At 47.8% G+C, this 15,116-nt stretch overlaps 1 protein-coding gene and 1 pseudogene across 4 annotated transcripts; both read right to left on the bottom strand.

The window, feature by feature from the left end:
* Positions 1-683: 683 nt before the first annotated feature.
* LOC123830631 (histone-lysine N-methyltransferase PRDM9-like) lies at positions 684-12,693 on the bottom strand. 4 transcript variants are annotated; one of them, XM_045857066.1, is made up of 8 exons: positions 12,578-12,693; positions 11,472-11,520; positions 8,356-8,512; positions 7,641-7,742; positions 7,170-7,441; positions 6,643-6,710; positions 5,268-5,461; positions 684-3,135 (listed from the first exon to the last, which is right to left on the bottom strand). In XM_045857066.1, exons 3-8 carry the CDS (start codon positions 8,498-8,500, stop codon positions 1,025-1,027), a joined length of 2,892 nt encoding a protein of 963 aa, XP_045713022.1. In that variant the 5' UTR covers positions 8,501-8,512; positions 11,472-11,520; positions 12,578-12,693; the 3' UTR covers positions 684-1,024. The 4 variants fall into 4 exon arrangements, with proteins under 4 accessions (XP_045713022.1, XP_045713023.1, XP_045713025.1 ...); XM_045857067.1 differs by having other exon boundaries at positions 684-3,132; XM_045857069.1 differs by lacking the exon at positions 8,356-8,512.
* LOC123830696 overlaps positions 8,601-15,116 on the bottom strand; it is a 22,579-nt pseudogene continuing 16,063 nt past the window's right edge.

Here is a 15,116-nt window from a genome sequence, read left to right as displayed (position 1 = left end):
ACTGAAAGCTATTCAGCAGGACTTGTGATCTCAGCGATCCTCTGTGCTGACTCAACTTTGAATTTCAAACTGACAGGCTGGAGTTCCCACTTCCAGTGCACAGACTAGGAATCAGGCAGAGAGAAGTTGAGAATCTTGCCCTAGGTCACACAGCTGGAGATGACAGAGCTGAGACTCACACCGACTATGGACTGATGTAGAACCTGTATGCTGTGCACCAGGAAATGCTGACCCTGAAGGGGCAGCAAGGAGAGTGAGGAAGACCATGTGCCCAGACTGAGCAAGGCTCACTTCTGTGCACAAGTACACACCCCTCCCTGCTGTTCACTTGAGGCTCCAGAGATTGTAGGAAACCAAAAGAGCCAAGAGAATCCAAGGGAGGAGGGTAGGGAGCCTATTAAGAGAAAAGGCCCCACCTCCCAGGAGTCTGGGGAATTCCCTTCTCTGGTGAGTCTGTCTCAAATCCCTCTCTCTGGGCAATAACCAAAGTAGACTGACTCCAGGCTTACCCATTTGCAGGGGTTGAATTTCTGAGGCTGAGAATATGAGTTCTTTGTGGCTCTTCCCAAACTCTCTACTTTAACTGATGGGGGAATGAAAGATGTGGGCTTCATATTTGTATGGAGACAAAACTCTTTAGAAAAGCACATCAAAAAACCATGAAAGAGATTGGTGCTGATATCCCCACATTACTCATGGAACTGTTTGTCCATCTCTTCTCTTGTCATGAAACTACAGGGTTTGTTTAACCAGTTACTTCTGCAATAACTACACTTTTGGGGAGAGTAAGGTTCCATAGACTTCTTAGGGCTATTGATATGTGATTTAAGGGTAATGATTCATTCATTTCACCTGCAAACATACCTTCTCCTGAGTGTGTACTCTGGTGCCTGATGAGATATGGCTTCTCTGTAAAGCCTCACCCACACGCCCTGCAATCATAGGGCTTCTCCCCTCAGTGCGTCCTATGGTGTCTGTTGAGATGTGACCGCTGTGTAAAGCTTCTCCCACACTCCCTGCAAATTTAGGGCTTCTCCCCTGAGTGTGTCCTATGGTGTATGATGAGATGTGACTTCTGTGTAAAGCCTCGCCCGCACTCCCTGCAAACAAAGGGCTTCTCCCCTGAGTGTGTTCTCTGGTGTGTGATGAGAATTGACTTCTGTGTAAAACCTCGCCCACACTCCTTGCAAACATAGGGCTTCTCTCCAGAGTGAGTCCTCTGGTGTCTGATGAGACCTGTCTTGTCTGTAAAGCCACGCTGGCACTCCCTGCAAACATAGGGCTTCTCCCCAGAGTGTGTCCTCTGATGTCTGATGAGATGTGACTTCTGTGTAAAGCTTCGCCCACACTCCCTGCAAACATAGGGCTTCTCCCCTGAGTGTGTCCTCTGGTGTGTGATGAGACATGACTTGCTTGTAAAGCCTCGCCCGCACTCCCTGCAAACATAGGGCTTCTCCCCAGAGTGTTTCCTCTGGTGTGTGATGAGACATGACTTGCTCGTAAAGCCTCGCCCGCACTCCCTGCAAACATAGGGCTTCTTTCCAGAGTGTGTCCTCTGGTGTGTGATGAGATCTGACTTCCGTGTAAAGCCTCGCCCACACTCCCTGCAAACATAGGGTTTCTCCCCTGAGTGTGTCCTCTGGTGTGTGATGAGATCTGACTTCCGTGTAAAGCCTCGCCTGCACTCCCTGCAAACATAGGGCTTCTCCCCTGAGTGTGTCCTCTGGTGTTTGATGAGATACGTCTTCCATGGAAAGCCTCGCCCGCACTCCCTGCAAACAAAGGGCTTCTCCCCAGTGTGTGTCCTCTGGTGTCTGTTGAGATCTGACTTGTATGTAAAGCCTCTCCTGCACTCCCTGCAAACATAGGGCTTCTCCCCTGAGTGTGTCCTCTGGTGTGTGATGAGAACTGTCTTAAAGGTAAAACCTCGCCCGCACTCCCTACAAACATAGGGCTTCTCCCCTGAGTGTGTCCTCTGGTGTGTGAGGAGAACTGACTTCCAGGTAAAGCCTCGCCTGCACTCCCTGCAAACATAGGGCTTCTCCCCTGAGTGTGTCCTATGGTGTGTGAGGAGAACTGACTTCCAGGTAAAGCCTCGCCCGCACTCCCTGCAAACATAGGGCTTCTCCCCTGAGTGTGTCCTCTGGTGTGTGGTGAGAACTGACTTACAGATAAAGCCTCGCCCGCACTCCCTGCAAACATAGGGTTTCTCCCCTGAGTGTGTCCTCTGGTGTGTGAGGAGAACTGACTTACAGGTAAAACCTCGCCCACACTCCCTGCAAACAAAGGGCTTCTCCCCAGAGTGTGTCCTCTGGTGTATGATGAGAAGTGACAGCTGTGTAAAGCCTCTCCTGCACTCCCTGCAAACATAGGGCTTCTCCCCAGAGTGTGTCCTGTGGTGTGTGATGAGATGTGACTTCTGTGTAAAGCCTCGCCCACACTCCCTGCAAACATAGGGCTTCTCCCCAGAGTGTGTCCTCTGGTGTCTGATGAGATGTGAGTTCCGTGTAAAGCCTCTCCCGCACTCCCTGCAAACATAGGGCTTCTCTCCTGAGTGTGTCCTCTGGTGTGTGATGAGAGTTGACTTCCGTGTAAAGCCTCGCCCACACTCCCTGCAAACATAGAGGTTCTCCCCTGAGTGTGTCCTCTGGTGTGTGATGAGATGCGACCCATCACTGAAGCCTTGACAACACCCTCCGTGCTGGATTGTTACAATTTTTGACATTCCAGCTTTCACAAATAACTTGCCTGTGTCCTCTGGACTCTCTTTCTGGCCCCTGCAGGGCTCTTCCTCCATCATTCTCTGATGCTCACTGGAGCTCTTCATTCGTTCTTTGGAAGTTTGGAAAAAGGGTCTTGAGAGTCTGCTCAGACTGATCCTTTTAAGCAAAGGTTTGGACCTTTCTTTGACCTCTTGACCTTCAGCTTTATCATTCCAGCTATATGTACTACTATGTGGCTGCTGCTGATTATGATCCTCTGGACAGGGCTCCTCTGCTTGGAGGTGTTTTCTTGCAGATGTTCCCAGGAGATTCTGAGAGAGATGATTGAATTTCACGTGTTGGCTGAGGAATTTCTGACTGGAGAAGGCCAGAGAGCAGGAGGGACATGGGTGGATCTCTGTCTTGGGTTCTGCTGAAAGAGAAAGGTTTGGTCAGGGCAGATGTTGATGGGAATGCCTGGGCTCTATGATTAGTCTCCTGGTAAGACCTTCCCCATGATTCATTCTTACTGTGGTGACAATGCAAGCTCTGTCTCCCACAAACTGCCACACGCTGTCTATTTTCCTTTTTATGCAGTGTATCTTCTTCAGAAATCCAGAAAGCCCACATCAAGGGTCTCTTCTAATATTGCCCAGACTAGGGATTCTCAAGAAGCATCAGAGGCCATTTTACTCCCTGTATAGATGGAACTGCATTGACCTTTCCCTTTCATAGGTATTTTCTAAGTCATGTTAAAGAGGAAAGCCACAGGCTCCAACTAGGAACTGCTTCTCTGCCTTCCAAAACAGTAAAATAAAATGTCCTTCCTGCTCTTGCTTGTGTGGCTCAGTGGATTGAGTGCCAGCATGCTAAGCCAGGAGTCACAAGTTCAGTTACCAGTCAGGGCATGTCCCTGGGTGTGGGCCAGGTCACTAGTAGGGGGCATGTGAGAGGCAACCACACATGGATGTTTCCTTCTCTTTCTCCCTCTTCCCCTCTAAAAATAAATAAAATCTTAGAAATATCCTTCCTCAAGCCTAATACCAAATATTTAGGTTTCATTCCATTCAGTGTTAGCCCATTTCAAATACACTGAGAAGTCTTTTTTCAAAATATTTCTCCAACCACACTTCTTATACACGTGACTCCTGTTCCTCTCTGGCCAATCCAACATGCTTTCTCATTTGCAGATGAAGTAATTTCTGAGGGGATTCCCCACTGGAGTTTATTTTGTAAAAATTAACAAAGCATAATCAGAACAGAGAACACACTTTCACTCATGAAAGTCCCCAATGTCTCAACTCGGGTCATCAGCACTGCATTTCCAGGCTGCTGAGCATCTATCTGATCTCCATTCTTATGCTCAATGCTGAGATGAGACCTGAGTGACCCTCAGCCAATTCAATGCCCCACCTCTTTTCTTCCTGCACTAGCTGCTCCCTCTGCCTGGGATCCTCTGCCCCCAGGTATTTTCGTAAATGTTATCTCCTGAGGAGCCCTTCCCGGAACACCTGCCACACTGTACCTCCCCTCACACTGATCCCTAGGCACTTGTCCTGAATTAGTTTTCTCCAAAGCACTAACCGCTGTGTGGTGTTATGCACATGAAAGCACGTATGCCTGCGTTTCCCTCCTTTACCTGTCAGCTCCTCAAGAGCAGTGATTCTCATCCTCATGGTAATCTGTATTTCCAGGTCCCAGGACCCTGTGTGCCAGAGTAGGATCTCACCTGACAATTCACTGAAATGGTGAATGAATGTGCCCTGCCTGAATGGTGTGGCTCCGTAGGTTGGGTGTTGTCCGAAAAATGAAAGGTTACAAATTCAATTCCCTGTCAGGGCACATGCCAGGGTTGTGGCCAGTTGGGGGTGTGCCAGAGACAACTGATTAATGTTTCCTTTGTACATTGATTCTTTTTTCTCCCTGCTTTCTACTCTCTATAAAAATAAACAAAATCTTTTAAAAAAAGATTTATTTTGAGAAAAGGGGGAAGGGAGGGAGGGTGAGGGAGAAAAACATCTATCTGTGGTTGCCTGTCACCTTCCCCTTACTGGGGACCTGGTCCGAAACCCAGGCATGTGCCACAAGTAGGAATCAAACTGGCAACCCTTTGGTTCATAAGCTGGCACTCAATCCACTGAGCCACACCAGCCAGGGCAAAATCTTTAAAAAATAATGAATGCCTATAAGGAATGTTTTATTTAGAAGTATGGAGGAAAGTTAAGAAGAAACAGCTATTAAAGTGTCCGAAAAACTGCCTTGGTGAGAGAGCTGGTTAGTGCTTGAAAACTGTTTTTTTGTTTGTTTGTTTGATTGTTTTTTGCCTCTTAGCCTTTCAACGCTATATGTGGTTGTATATTTTATGTATGAAATATTTTTTAAATAAAAAATATAAAAATTTTGCCTAAGAGCCAAAGGCATATGAATGAATTGTGAATTTCTGAAGCATCTGACTCGAAACTTAACTGACTTTAGAGTGGATTTTACTCTAGTTAAGAGTTGGATCATGAATATCTGTATGGAGAATTCTCTTTTGTTTCTGTTTTGAAGAACAGTGGTGCCCACCTCTCCCAGATGGGAGCTGTCTCTTCCATTTGCTGCCCCACTTGCTGCCCAGCTCCTGGCCATACTCATCCCCAAACCAGACCAGCAGCTCACAGCCCGGCCTGATGACCCGGCAGGTTCGGTAGAAAATCTCCCCATGGTATTGAAAGGCCACCAGGTTCTGCTCTTCATCATCCCGGGCACAGTTCACAAACCTGGGATTGAGGCAGAGGAAGGGAAAGAAAACCACAGTGATGAGTTTCCACTACCTGTTACATCCATGTCTACCTCCTCACTGATTTTAAGGTCCTCAGGTTCTGGTGTTGCCCACTGCCTGTAATGCTCCAAGGGAGCCTTTTATTCAGGGTCTGAGTGTCTGTCAGCATGTCATGTGAATTCCTACCTCCAAGTTCTGCTTGCAGTGTGAATGCTGCCTAATAGCACTTTCTAAGACCCAGTTCTAGACTTAACCTTCACCCTGATTGTCCATAATATCCATTGATTTCTGGCTTCTCCAAACACTAAATCAAGTTGTCTCACACCACAGAAGGTGGTGCCTGATCTAGAGCTCTGCTTCGAACTTAGCTCACTAATTATTCAGTACTCATCCCACATGTGTTCTCTGAGAGGCCTTTGTCCAACCCCCCTCAATAAATGTAGGGTACAGAAGTGCACAGTGTCAAGATAGCACAATGTAGGGGGGTTGGACAACCCCCTTTATTGAGGGTACCATTCACTTGCATGCCCAAGGTGACCATAGAAAATTGGAGGTCTTTTTGTCCTAGTTAAAACAGAACAATAGTAGTTGATTCATATTCTGTTATCCCTGATAAAAAGAGCCCCTCTCAGGAAAGGGGCCCATGACCACTCCTCTGCAGGACTCAGAGCCCAGTTATAGTTTGAAGTGAGGCTGGGATGATTTGCTAAGCCATCCTTGGTTTGTGCTACCTTGACACTGTGCACTTCTTGGAAATGATAGTCAAATGCTTGTAAAAGCAATTGTTTTATGTCTGTCTATGAGAAGTCCTCCATAAGGACATGGGTTATGTGATCTATTTAAGTAATGTATTCCTTCATCTAAACTGGAATATAGTAAGTGCTTAATTAATGTTGATTTGATAAATTAAAGTGTAGTCCACTGTCCCTGGTAAATCTAGGCTCCTCAAGGTCTTTTCTGGTGCCCAAGTTGTGTCTAGTAGAGGGCTTTATATTTTGAGGACATATGCTATACACTTTTCCTAAATGTCCCCTGAAATGAAAGAACACTTTATGGAAAAAAGAGGGAAAAAGGATTAAGGGAGACCATTGAGGGAGGCATGATGAGAGGGAAAGATATATGGACTTGTGGGGGATGAGAGTCCCCTCTGGCACCAACCCAGAGACCTACTGACCTCACCTCATCCAGTTGGCCCAGGATCTGTCCTTTCCATCCACATACTCATAGCAGTTTCTCCCGTTGGTGATCTGAGTTTCAGAAAAGAAGTTAAAGAATTAACTTCTATTTTTTTTTTTGGTGGGGAGGTAATAGTTTTGTGGGGAGTTATTGTTTGTGTGGGGAGGTAATAGTCAGAAGAATTCTTTTACTCTACTGTCATCAAAGCTCTTCCAGCTTGCATGGGGATTCAACTGTCACCTGTGACCACATGATATTTTTCTTACTTATCATCTACACATCCAAGTCTACCTGTCCAACCAGAGCAGGAGCCCCACAAGGGAGGAGCCAGTCCTTTGTGTCTGCACCACTTTGCTCCCACTTACCATCTGATCCTTAAACAGGAGCTCTGTGTTCATGTAAAGTCCAGTCAGTACACAGAGCTAACCATATTGTCCCCTCTATGTCTAGCATGTAGGAGGTGAGGTCCTTCCAAGCCTCAGAAGGAATGTGGGAAGGCAGGGATAGTGGAAGAGGTAAATACTTCTCACCAGCCAGGAGTATCTGCTGTTGGCTGCCTCTCCATCTTCTGTGATGTGTCCTTCATAAGGGCCAAAGTGCAGACCCACTGGCAAGTCAGCTGCCTCATTCCACACTCCAAGCCCAGCCTCAGGGATGCCTGATGGCCCGATTCTCAAACCAGGGGGCAAGGTAAGGGCTGAGCGATGGGGATGCCCCTTGTCCACTGCACTGTCCTGTACAAATGTAGGGGGTCCATGCACAGCACAGTTGTTGATGAAGAAGTTCTGACACTTCTCACAATCTGGAGGTGAGAGCAACAGGGGTTAGGGAAGGTATAGTGCTTGTACCTGGACACAAAGAGCTTCAGAGGGGGTCTGGCACTAACATCATTGAGACTCAATCCTGTATTCCAGGTCACTAGAGGAAGGGCATAATTTGGGGACCAAAGGACTAGATGAAATTATTGTATCATAACATACTTCTTAGCGAGGGTCACTTACAAAGGTAGTCATCATCTTGAGGTTCGGTGACCTCTTGGTACACACAGTCCTTTCTTTCTAGTAGGCTGTACATCTTCACGTCCATCTCCTTTCTCCTGAGTTCTGAGTTGGAGAAGGACAGGTGAGCAAGGTTGGTGGGGTCTGGAGTATTAGTTCCCATTTTGTCAGATAACACGATCTCCCATCAAATTATTACCTGTTCTTTTGCATACTCTGGTATTTTACTCCATTAACTATTGTCCAGAAGACTAAGACTCCACGCTAAGCAGAGATGACTGATTCAATGTTAGTTTCTAGATCTTCCCATTATCAGGTTTACTTGCCAATATTTAATCATTCATAACATATTTATTGAGTGCACTTTATGTGTTAGGCATTGAGTAAAGGCCTGGGCACTCAACACCAATAAAATGTGGTTGCTTTTATCACTGATCAATTTATTGGAAAACTTGCATGTGTCAATTGTTTTAAATTTCATTTAATGGTTTCAAACAATATGTGAGTGATGTTTCCTTATCTTCTCCTTACACATTAGCATTCCGGAGGTCAGAGAATTTATAGGATTTGCCCAAAGCTCCATTGCTTAACTTCAGTCTCAGTTTAGCCCAGCTTAAATCCAGGCCTATTCATAGTCTGCCCAACATACCTAGGTCATACTTATCAGCCCTTCTATAGGACTCAGAGGAACTTAAGTCTCCAAATTATTTTTTCTTACCCGATTTTTGACTAGTGTGCTTTCCAAAGGCACATGCTTTTCCAGGAGAGGACACTGGTTTCTGGGCATGCTCCGAGTCACCTGAAGTCATCAAATTTGCTGTTTCTGACAATTCCTTCAAACTATATTCATTGCTTAATGGCATCCTGGATGTTGCCTTCAATATAAGAGTCACACATTAAAAGATAATGTGTATTTAATTTTTTAAGGCTTATGATACGTTTTACATGCATGTCTTTAAAACTTCAACCCTTGGAAATACCTAGGGAGTATGAGTATTAGAGGGGATAGGGCCATTGTGCATAATGAATCCAAGATTAGAACTCATGCCTTATGGCTCTTTCAACTGTGTCTATAATATTGAGAGTGAGGGATATTGGGAAGAGAATAAAGGAATAGTTGGCAGAAACATACCTAAACAATAAATAAAATGGTGATAAAATTTGCAATACCTTAGAAAGAATATTTTTATTTAGTTGGTTCCCAAAAATTCTGTTTCAATAAGGCTGTATCAGTAGCTGGCTGTCTTCAGTTTCACAATCTATTACATGCTAATTTTCAATGTTAGAGTGAAGGTGCCATTAAATAATGCTGACCAGTGTTCTGTGAACTGTGTAACAGTATGAATGTGAGATTACAGTCCTGATATCAATTTACCCCTCAACTCTCTCCATATTTCAAATCTCACAGAAATTACCCTCAGCGTTCATTGATCATCTTCTAGCTTAATTCGTAATTGTGATATCATTCATTCAGCAAATATTTGTGGCCCCTCAGGGGCCCTGATCTGGGCCTGTGACCTCTGAGAACACTCAGGTATGGACCAGTCTCTCAAAGAGCTCATAATGCAGAGGTGGGTGGGCTGAACAAATGATTCTAAACAGGATGAGAGTGGCCTCATTGGGACTCAAGAGAAAGGTGTTACTTCACCTTATAAGAAATGGCATTTGAAATCAGTTCCAGATTGATGAGTTTCTTTAGAAGAGTGTATAACCTATATGAAGTCCTTAAGTCATTTTATTATTTGTTGTTTCTCAATCATCAAACCTGAAGCTCTTCAGGGGTGGGAGATGCTCTTTGATTAGAGTGGGAGACTGTGATCCTGGACATTTTACATTCTTCTTCATCTGGGACCATCTACTGTACGAACTGCCTGCACATTGTATGCCTTCCTTAGTCAGAAGGTCTTAATGCATCTCTCATGTCCGATAGCAGAAAAGAACTTTGGTTGAATCCGTCAGTCAGATGAATGATGTAATGACATATGGATAAGACAATGTAAACTTTAGAAAACTATTAAAGTTTATTTTTCTAATTTTTAAAAAAGATTTTGTTCCCTGGCTGGTGCAGCTCAGTGGATTGAGCACAGGCTGCGAACCAAAGCATCGCAGGTTCGATTCCCAGCCAGGGCACATTCCTGGGTTGCAGGCCATGGACCCCAGCAACTGCACATTGATGTCTCTCTCTCTCTCTCTCTCTCTCTCTCTCTCTCTCTCTCTCTCTCTCCCTTCCCTCTCTAAAAATAAATAAAATCTTAAAAAAAATTTTTTTAATAAAAAATGTTAAAAAAAAAGATTTTGTTTATTTTCTTGAGAGATGGGAAGAGAGGGAGAAAGGGAGAGAAACATTGATGTGAGAAACATTAGTCACTTGCCTCTCACACGCACTCCAAACAGGAACCTGGCCCACAACCCAGGCATGCGCCCTGACCAGGAATCAAACCCAAGATCTTTTGCTTTGCAGGATGACACCCAGCTGAGTCATAGTGGCGAGAGTAAAACTATGAAAGTTTTAATGAGTTTGTAAGTGGTTTAGAGAAGCAACTATGGGATGGATTGCACTACCACTGATACTGTGATGTAAGATATATAGTCAAACATTTCTACTATGGAAAGCAGTATGGAACTTCCTCAGAAAGCTAAAAATGGATCTGCCTTTTGACCCTGCGATTCCACTGCTGGGACTCTATCCTAAGAATACTAAAACACCAATTCAAAAGAAGCTATGCATCCCAATGTTCATAGCAGCACCATTTACAATAGCTAGATGCTGGAAGCAACCAAGATGCCCATCAGTAAATGAATGGATCAAAAAACTATGGTACATTTACACAATGGAATTCTATGCAGCAGAAAGAAAGAAGGAGCTACTACCCTATGCAACAGCGTGGATGGAGCTGGAAAACATTATGCTAAGTGAAACAAGCCAGGCAGTGAAAGACAAACACCATATGATCTCACCTGTAACAGGAACCTAAATAAGAAAACAAAGAAACAAACAAAATGTAACCAAAGACACTGAAATAGAGGACAGGCTGACAGTGACCACAGGGGAGAGTAGAGGGAATTTAAGGGGACAGTGGGAAGGGTTCACAGGAACAAACTTAAAGGACACATGGTCATAAACTAAGGGGAGGGTGGTAATGGGAGGGAAGTGGGGAGGGGTGGGAGGGGGGAATGGATTGGGAGTAAAAAGGAGAAAACTGTACTTGAACAATGATTAAAAATAAAAAAAAACACATTTCTATATCTCTGAAAGCTCACTTCCCTCATCATAAATGGTGACAGTTATAGTACATACCTCATCAGATTGTTATAATGTTTAAGTCAGTTTATTCACATAGAATTCTTAAAGTCTGAAACATTGTGAGAATGAAACAACTGGTAGTTACTATTGTTGCTGTAGTTGGTAACTATTAAGAGGATGATGAGCCCTGGCTGGTGTGGCTCAGTGGACTGCATGCTGGCCTGAAGACTGAAAGGTCACCAGTTCCATTCCCGGTCAGGGCACATGCCTCCCCAGGCATGTGGACCTAATAAGAAACTCCAGATTTTGTGGGGTGTGGACCAGGTCCCCCACTTGGGGGCGTGTGAGAGGCAAGGTATTCATGTTTCTCTTGCACATATTTCTCTCCTTCACTTTCTCACCCCTTTCCCCTCTCTCTAAACAAATCGATAAATAAAATCTTTAGAAAAGGATGATAATGTTGGACAGTGTGTTGAAGAGACCAGGAAAGGAAGACAGTAGTTCCTAGGATACTTTCTGCATTTTCCTACTCTTACCTGCATTTCTATCCACAAGGAAAATTTTCTTGTCAACAGGATTTGGTCACTCACCTTGTGGTGTTTACTCTGTTCCTTCTGAAGGCCACCCAAGAAGGTTTCACTGAAAGGTGATGAGAAATCAGTGTTCTGGTTGGTTAATGTTTCTAAAATCTGGAGTTTCTTATTAGGGACACAGAATTCTGAATGAGAGTAGTCCAAGAACAATCCCGGGATGGCTGGAAAATGTTTCTGAGATTCATTAAGGCCTAGGCTTCTATTGGGGCCATCCACTAATTTCATTAGAATGATTAAAAAAATAGACAAAGTGTCATCTACACTTTACCCTATGTTCATAAGGCATCTATTACATTTATTAAAATATAAATTGTCTTCTCCTGACAATTAGTAACTGCACAGAAACTCCATGTCTTCAACATAACCCTTTCTATGTGCCATTTTCTTCATTCAAACTGTCCTTGTCCAGGCTGAGGACACCAGGACCACCTCACCTCCTTTCTCTGGTATCCGCTCCCCCACCCCCACCCCGCCCGTCCCCGCACATACTGGCCACCCACGCCCTTCCTTAATCATTAGACTCTGGTCAGCACCCACAGTCTGTCGACCTCAGAAAGGTAATCCCAGTCAACTTGAAGATCACATCTTGACTTCAGCTGTGTCAACCCCAGAACCATGAAAGTGGACCGACCGCACCCTCCGAACACTCACGATACTGGACAGAACATGGGGCCGACATCAGGAAACCACACGGTGACCAACCCCTCCCGACCCTTGGCCCTCCCCCACTCCCGTCATCACCACGTTAACACTGCTCCCCGCCCCCGTCTCCATGCGGGCCACCGCGCGGCCAGGTGTGGGGACCCTCCTCACCGCCCAGACCCGCCTCCCTCTCTTGCGATGCTGACCCTTCTGAAGTAGTTATTTCTCGCTCACTTTATGTTCCTACACATTCACTGCTTACTAATGTGTCTATAAATACATATGATTACGTCGCCCACGTGAAAGTTTACAGGAACAGCCCCTCACTGTACGACACACTGTTGTGCCTCTTGCTTGTTCGCTGCACCAGCAAACCTGTTCCCTGGTGACGTCCTGAGATGCCGCCCGACCTACACCAGGTCCGAGCCGGGAGGGCAGCGCTGGCTCCTCCCGCCGCTCACCGTGCTGCCTCGGAGCCCGTTCTTCATCGGAGTCCTCAGGGTCCTCCTCCTGGAGCTCGGTGCTCTGCCTGCGGCGGTGACACAGGACAGCCGGTCGCAGGGCCCAGAGACCTGGGAAGAGACAAGACCTCTGTCCTGAAGCAGAGAGCGTGGGGGAGGGACAAGCCCAGGAAGCCCGTGGGACTGGCTCCGATGGGACGGCAGAGTCTGCAGCGAGTTGCCGTGAGCCCCGCACCCTCGTCAGCGCCGGCCCCGCTCTGACTGAAGGAGCAAACTCCCCCTGATCGGTGTCCCTGCCGGAGGGAGCTGCGGGCGGATGGAGCCGCCTGAGCCGGAGCCAGCCCGGCGCCTGCGGGGTCTCCAAGCCCCTGGGCCCAGCGCCTGCGCGCGCGCTACCTGGGCTGGTGAGCGCGTCCGAATTCCTCTTCACGTCCCGGTACCGGCCTTTCTCTGGGTTGGCCTGGCTCAGAGAGCCAGATGCAGGGGCCTTGCGGGAGGAAGGGCTGGATAGGGTGGGGCAGACCCGCCAGAGGGGAGGCGTCCTCCCCCGCCCCCCTCGCCAGACTCAGCGCGGGCTCCGCAGGCAGCGGCCAGGGCGTCTGAGGGACCCCGTCGGCCGGGCGGGCCTGTGGCGGCGCAGGAAACGCGCTTCTCCCGGGGAAGGGCCCGGAGGCGCCCCCGGGGTCCGGAGAAGCCCGCGCGAGGCGCAGGCGCAGTGTCCGGCACTCCGCCGTCTCTCGGGCTGAGAGGCTCGGGGTCCCTCAGGACTCCATCTGCGTCTTCCGGGCGGAGGACACTCAGCGTCCCGGGGGGAGAGGGCCAGACCGCCGCGCTGAGGGGAGTCGGGGCGTCTCACGAGGGGCTTCCGGGTCCCCTCCACTGAGTCGGTTTCCAGGACGACGGCATTCGGGGTCTCTGAGTTTGGGGAGGTTTGGTCTTTCCGGGCGGGCGGGCTGCAGGAAGGGCGCCCCTGAGCTGAGGGGAACTGGGGTTTCAGGCTGTTTGGGGGTCTGAGCGTTGGGGGTCAGGAGACGTGGGGTCCTCCGGGTTAGCGGACGCGCCCCTCGGTGCTGAAGGGGCTTGGGGCCCCTCGGGATGAGGGCATCTGGGGTCTCTCGGGCTGGACTTGGAAGGTCTCGGGCTGAGGGTTCCACAGAGCAGGGCTCCCCGCTTACCGGCCAGTCTCCCGGGGCCCATGCCGCGCTGCCCACCTCAGCAGAGCATCCTCTCGGAGTTCCCGGGCTTCCCGCCTTGGGGAGGAGGCTCCACCCTGGATAGCCACGTGGGCACAATCCGCCAATCAGTGCTGGGATCCCAGGGCCTGCCCGCCAATGGGCGGTCAGAAGAAGCTGAAAGGGCGGGGCAGAGGGGCAGAGCCCCATGGGTTCAGGACCAGGCAGCAGAAGACCTGCCCCACCCCACGGGGATTGGCTACCCTGGGTCTCCCCGTGCACCAGTCACGCAGCCTGCCGCTCCTGTGGCTCGTTTTCCGCAGCTGGTGAGGGGTCCGCCCCGCAGGAGCTGGGAGTCCCTATCCGGGGCCGGACCATAGCGTGGACGTGGTCCTCCTGCCGCCTGACAAAGTGTTTTTGTTCCTCCAGACCGTAGTCGGGATCCCCAACTCACATCAAGGCCCGTCCGTGCCCCGCTCCCCCCCCCCCCCCTTCAAACCACTTTCAGCTAGAGCTGCCTAAGCAGTGAGGACGCGGTCAAGACTGCATTGCATTTCGTGGAAACTTAAGTCAGTAAATCCTGACCACGCAATTCACAGACACAAAATAAGTCCCAGACGGCTCAAGTATTTAAACACAACAAATAGAACAATAAGTATACTGGAAAACACACTGGGAGAATTTCATGTCTCAGGGAAGTGGTGTTATGATTAATAGGTGTATTTAAGTAACTCAGGTGTAAACACATTTCAGTAATAGGAAGATGAGATAAAACCAAACAAAACTAAATAAATTTAGAAATTCTGGAAAAACCTACAAATATTTTGCATAAAAATAAGATGAAGTTTGAGGACAGGGATTCACAGAGCAGAGTCAGTTTAGCTGCTACTGGCTTTCACGGGATAAAGTGGGAGAGTGTTTCTGGTCCTTACCTCGTTTTCAACACGTAAATATAACTTGATTTCCATGGACCTGAAATGACCCAAATAACTGTATTACTGTGAAACTGCATAAAGGGAAACCTCACTGAACTGGAGTTGGGGGTCAGTGTGGGTGCTGTCACATAGGACCACCTGGGGTCAATTACAGGAAAGATTGTCTGTCGCAGGCCCCAACATGAAGATGTACCCTGTGCTGCCAGGAGAAACTGACTCCCTAGCAACTCAGCCAGAGAGAAACCATAGTCACCCTGAACTGATGCTTTCCTCCAGCACACTTTCATTTGAAATGACCCCTCCTAGCTTCCTCCAGAGAGGGGAGGGCTTCCCAAATGTAACAAGCCCAGCAGTAGTGGCCTCCCAGTTCAAAAGAAATTGACTCCTGCCCCCTTCCCTCCCTGTCCCTGGAACTGGACAAGTGTGATACTG

Source organism: Phyllostomus hastatus, unplaced genomic scaffold (assembly GCF_019186645.2).
Source record: "Phyllostomus hastatus isolate PE091 unplaced genomic scaffold, TTU_PhHast_1.1 phas_scaffold_129, whole genome shotgun sequence".
Taxonomy (NCBI): domain Eukaryota; kingdom Metazoa; phylum Chordata; class Mammalia; order Chiroptera; family Phyllostomidae; genus Phyllostomus; species Phyllostomus hastatus.
Note: the sequence above shows the minus strand (reverse complement) of the source record. Positions and strands in the feature narration are given on the sequence as shown.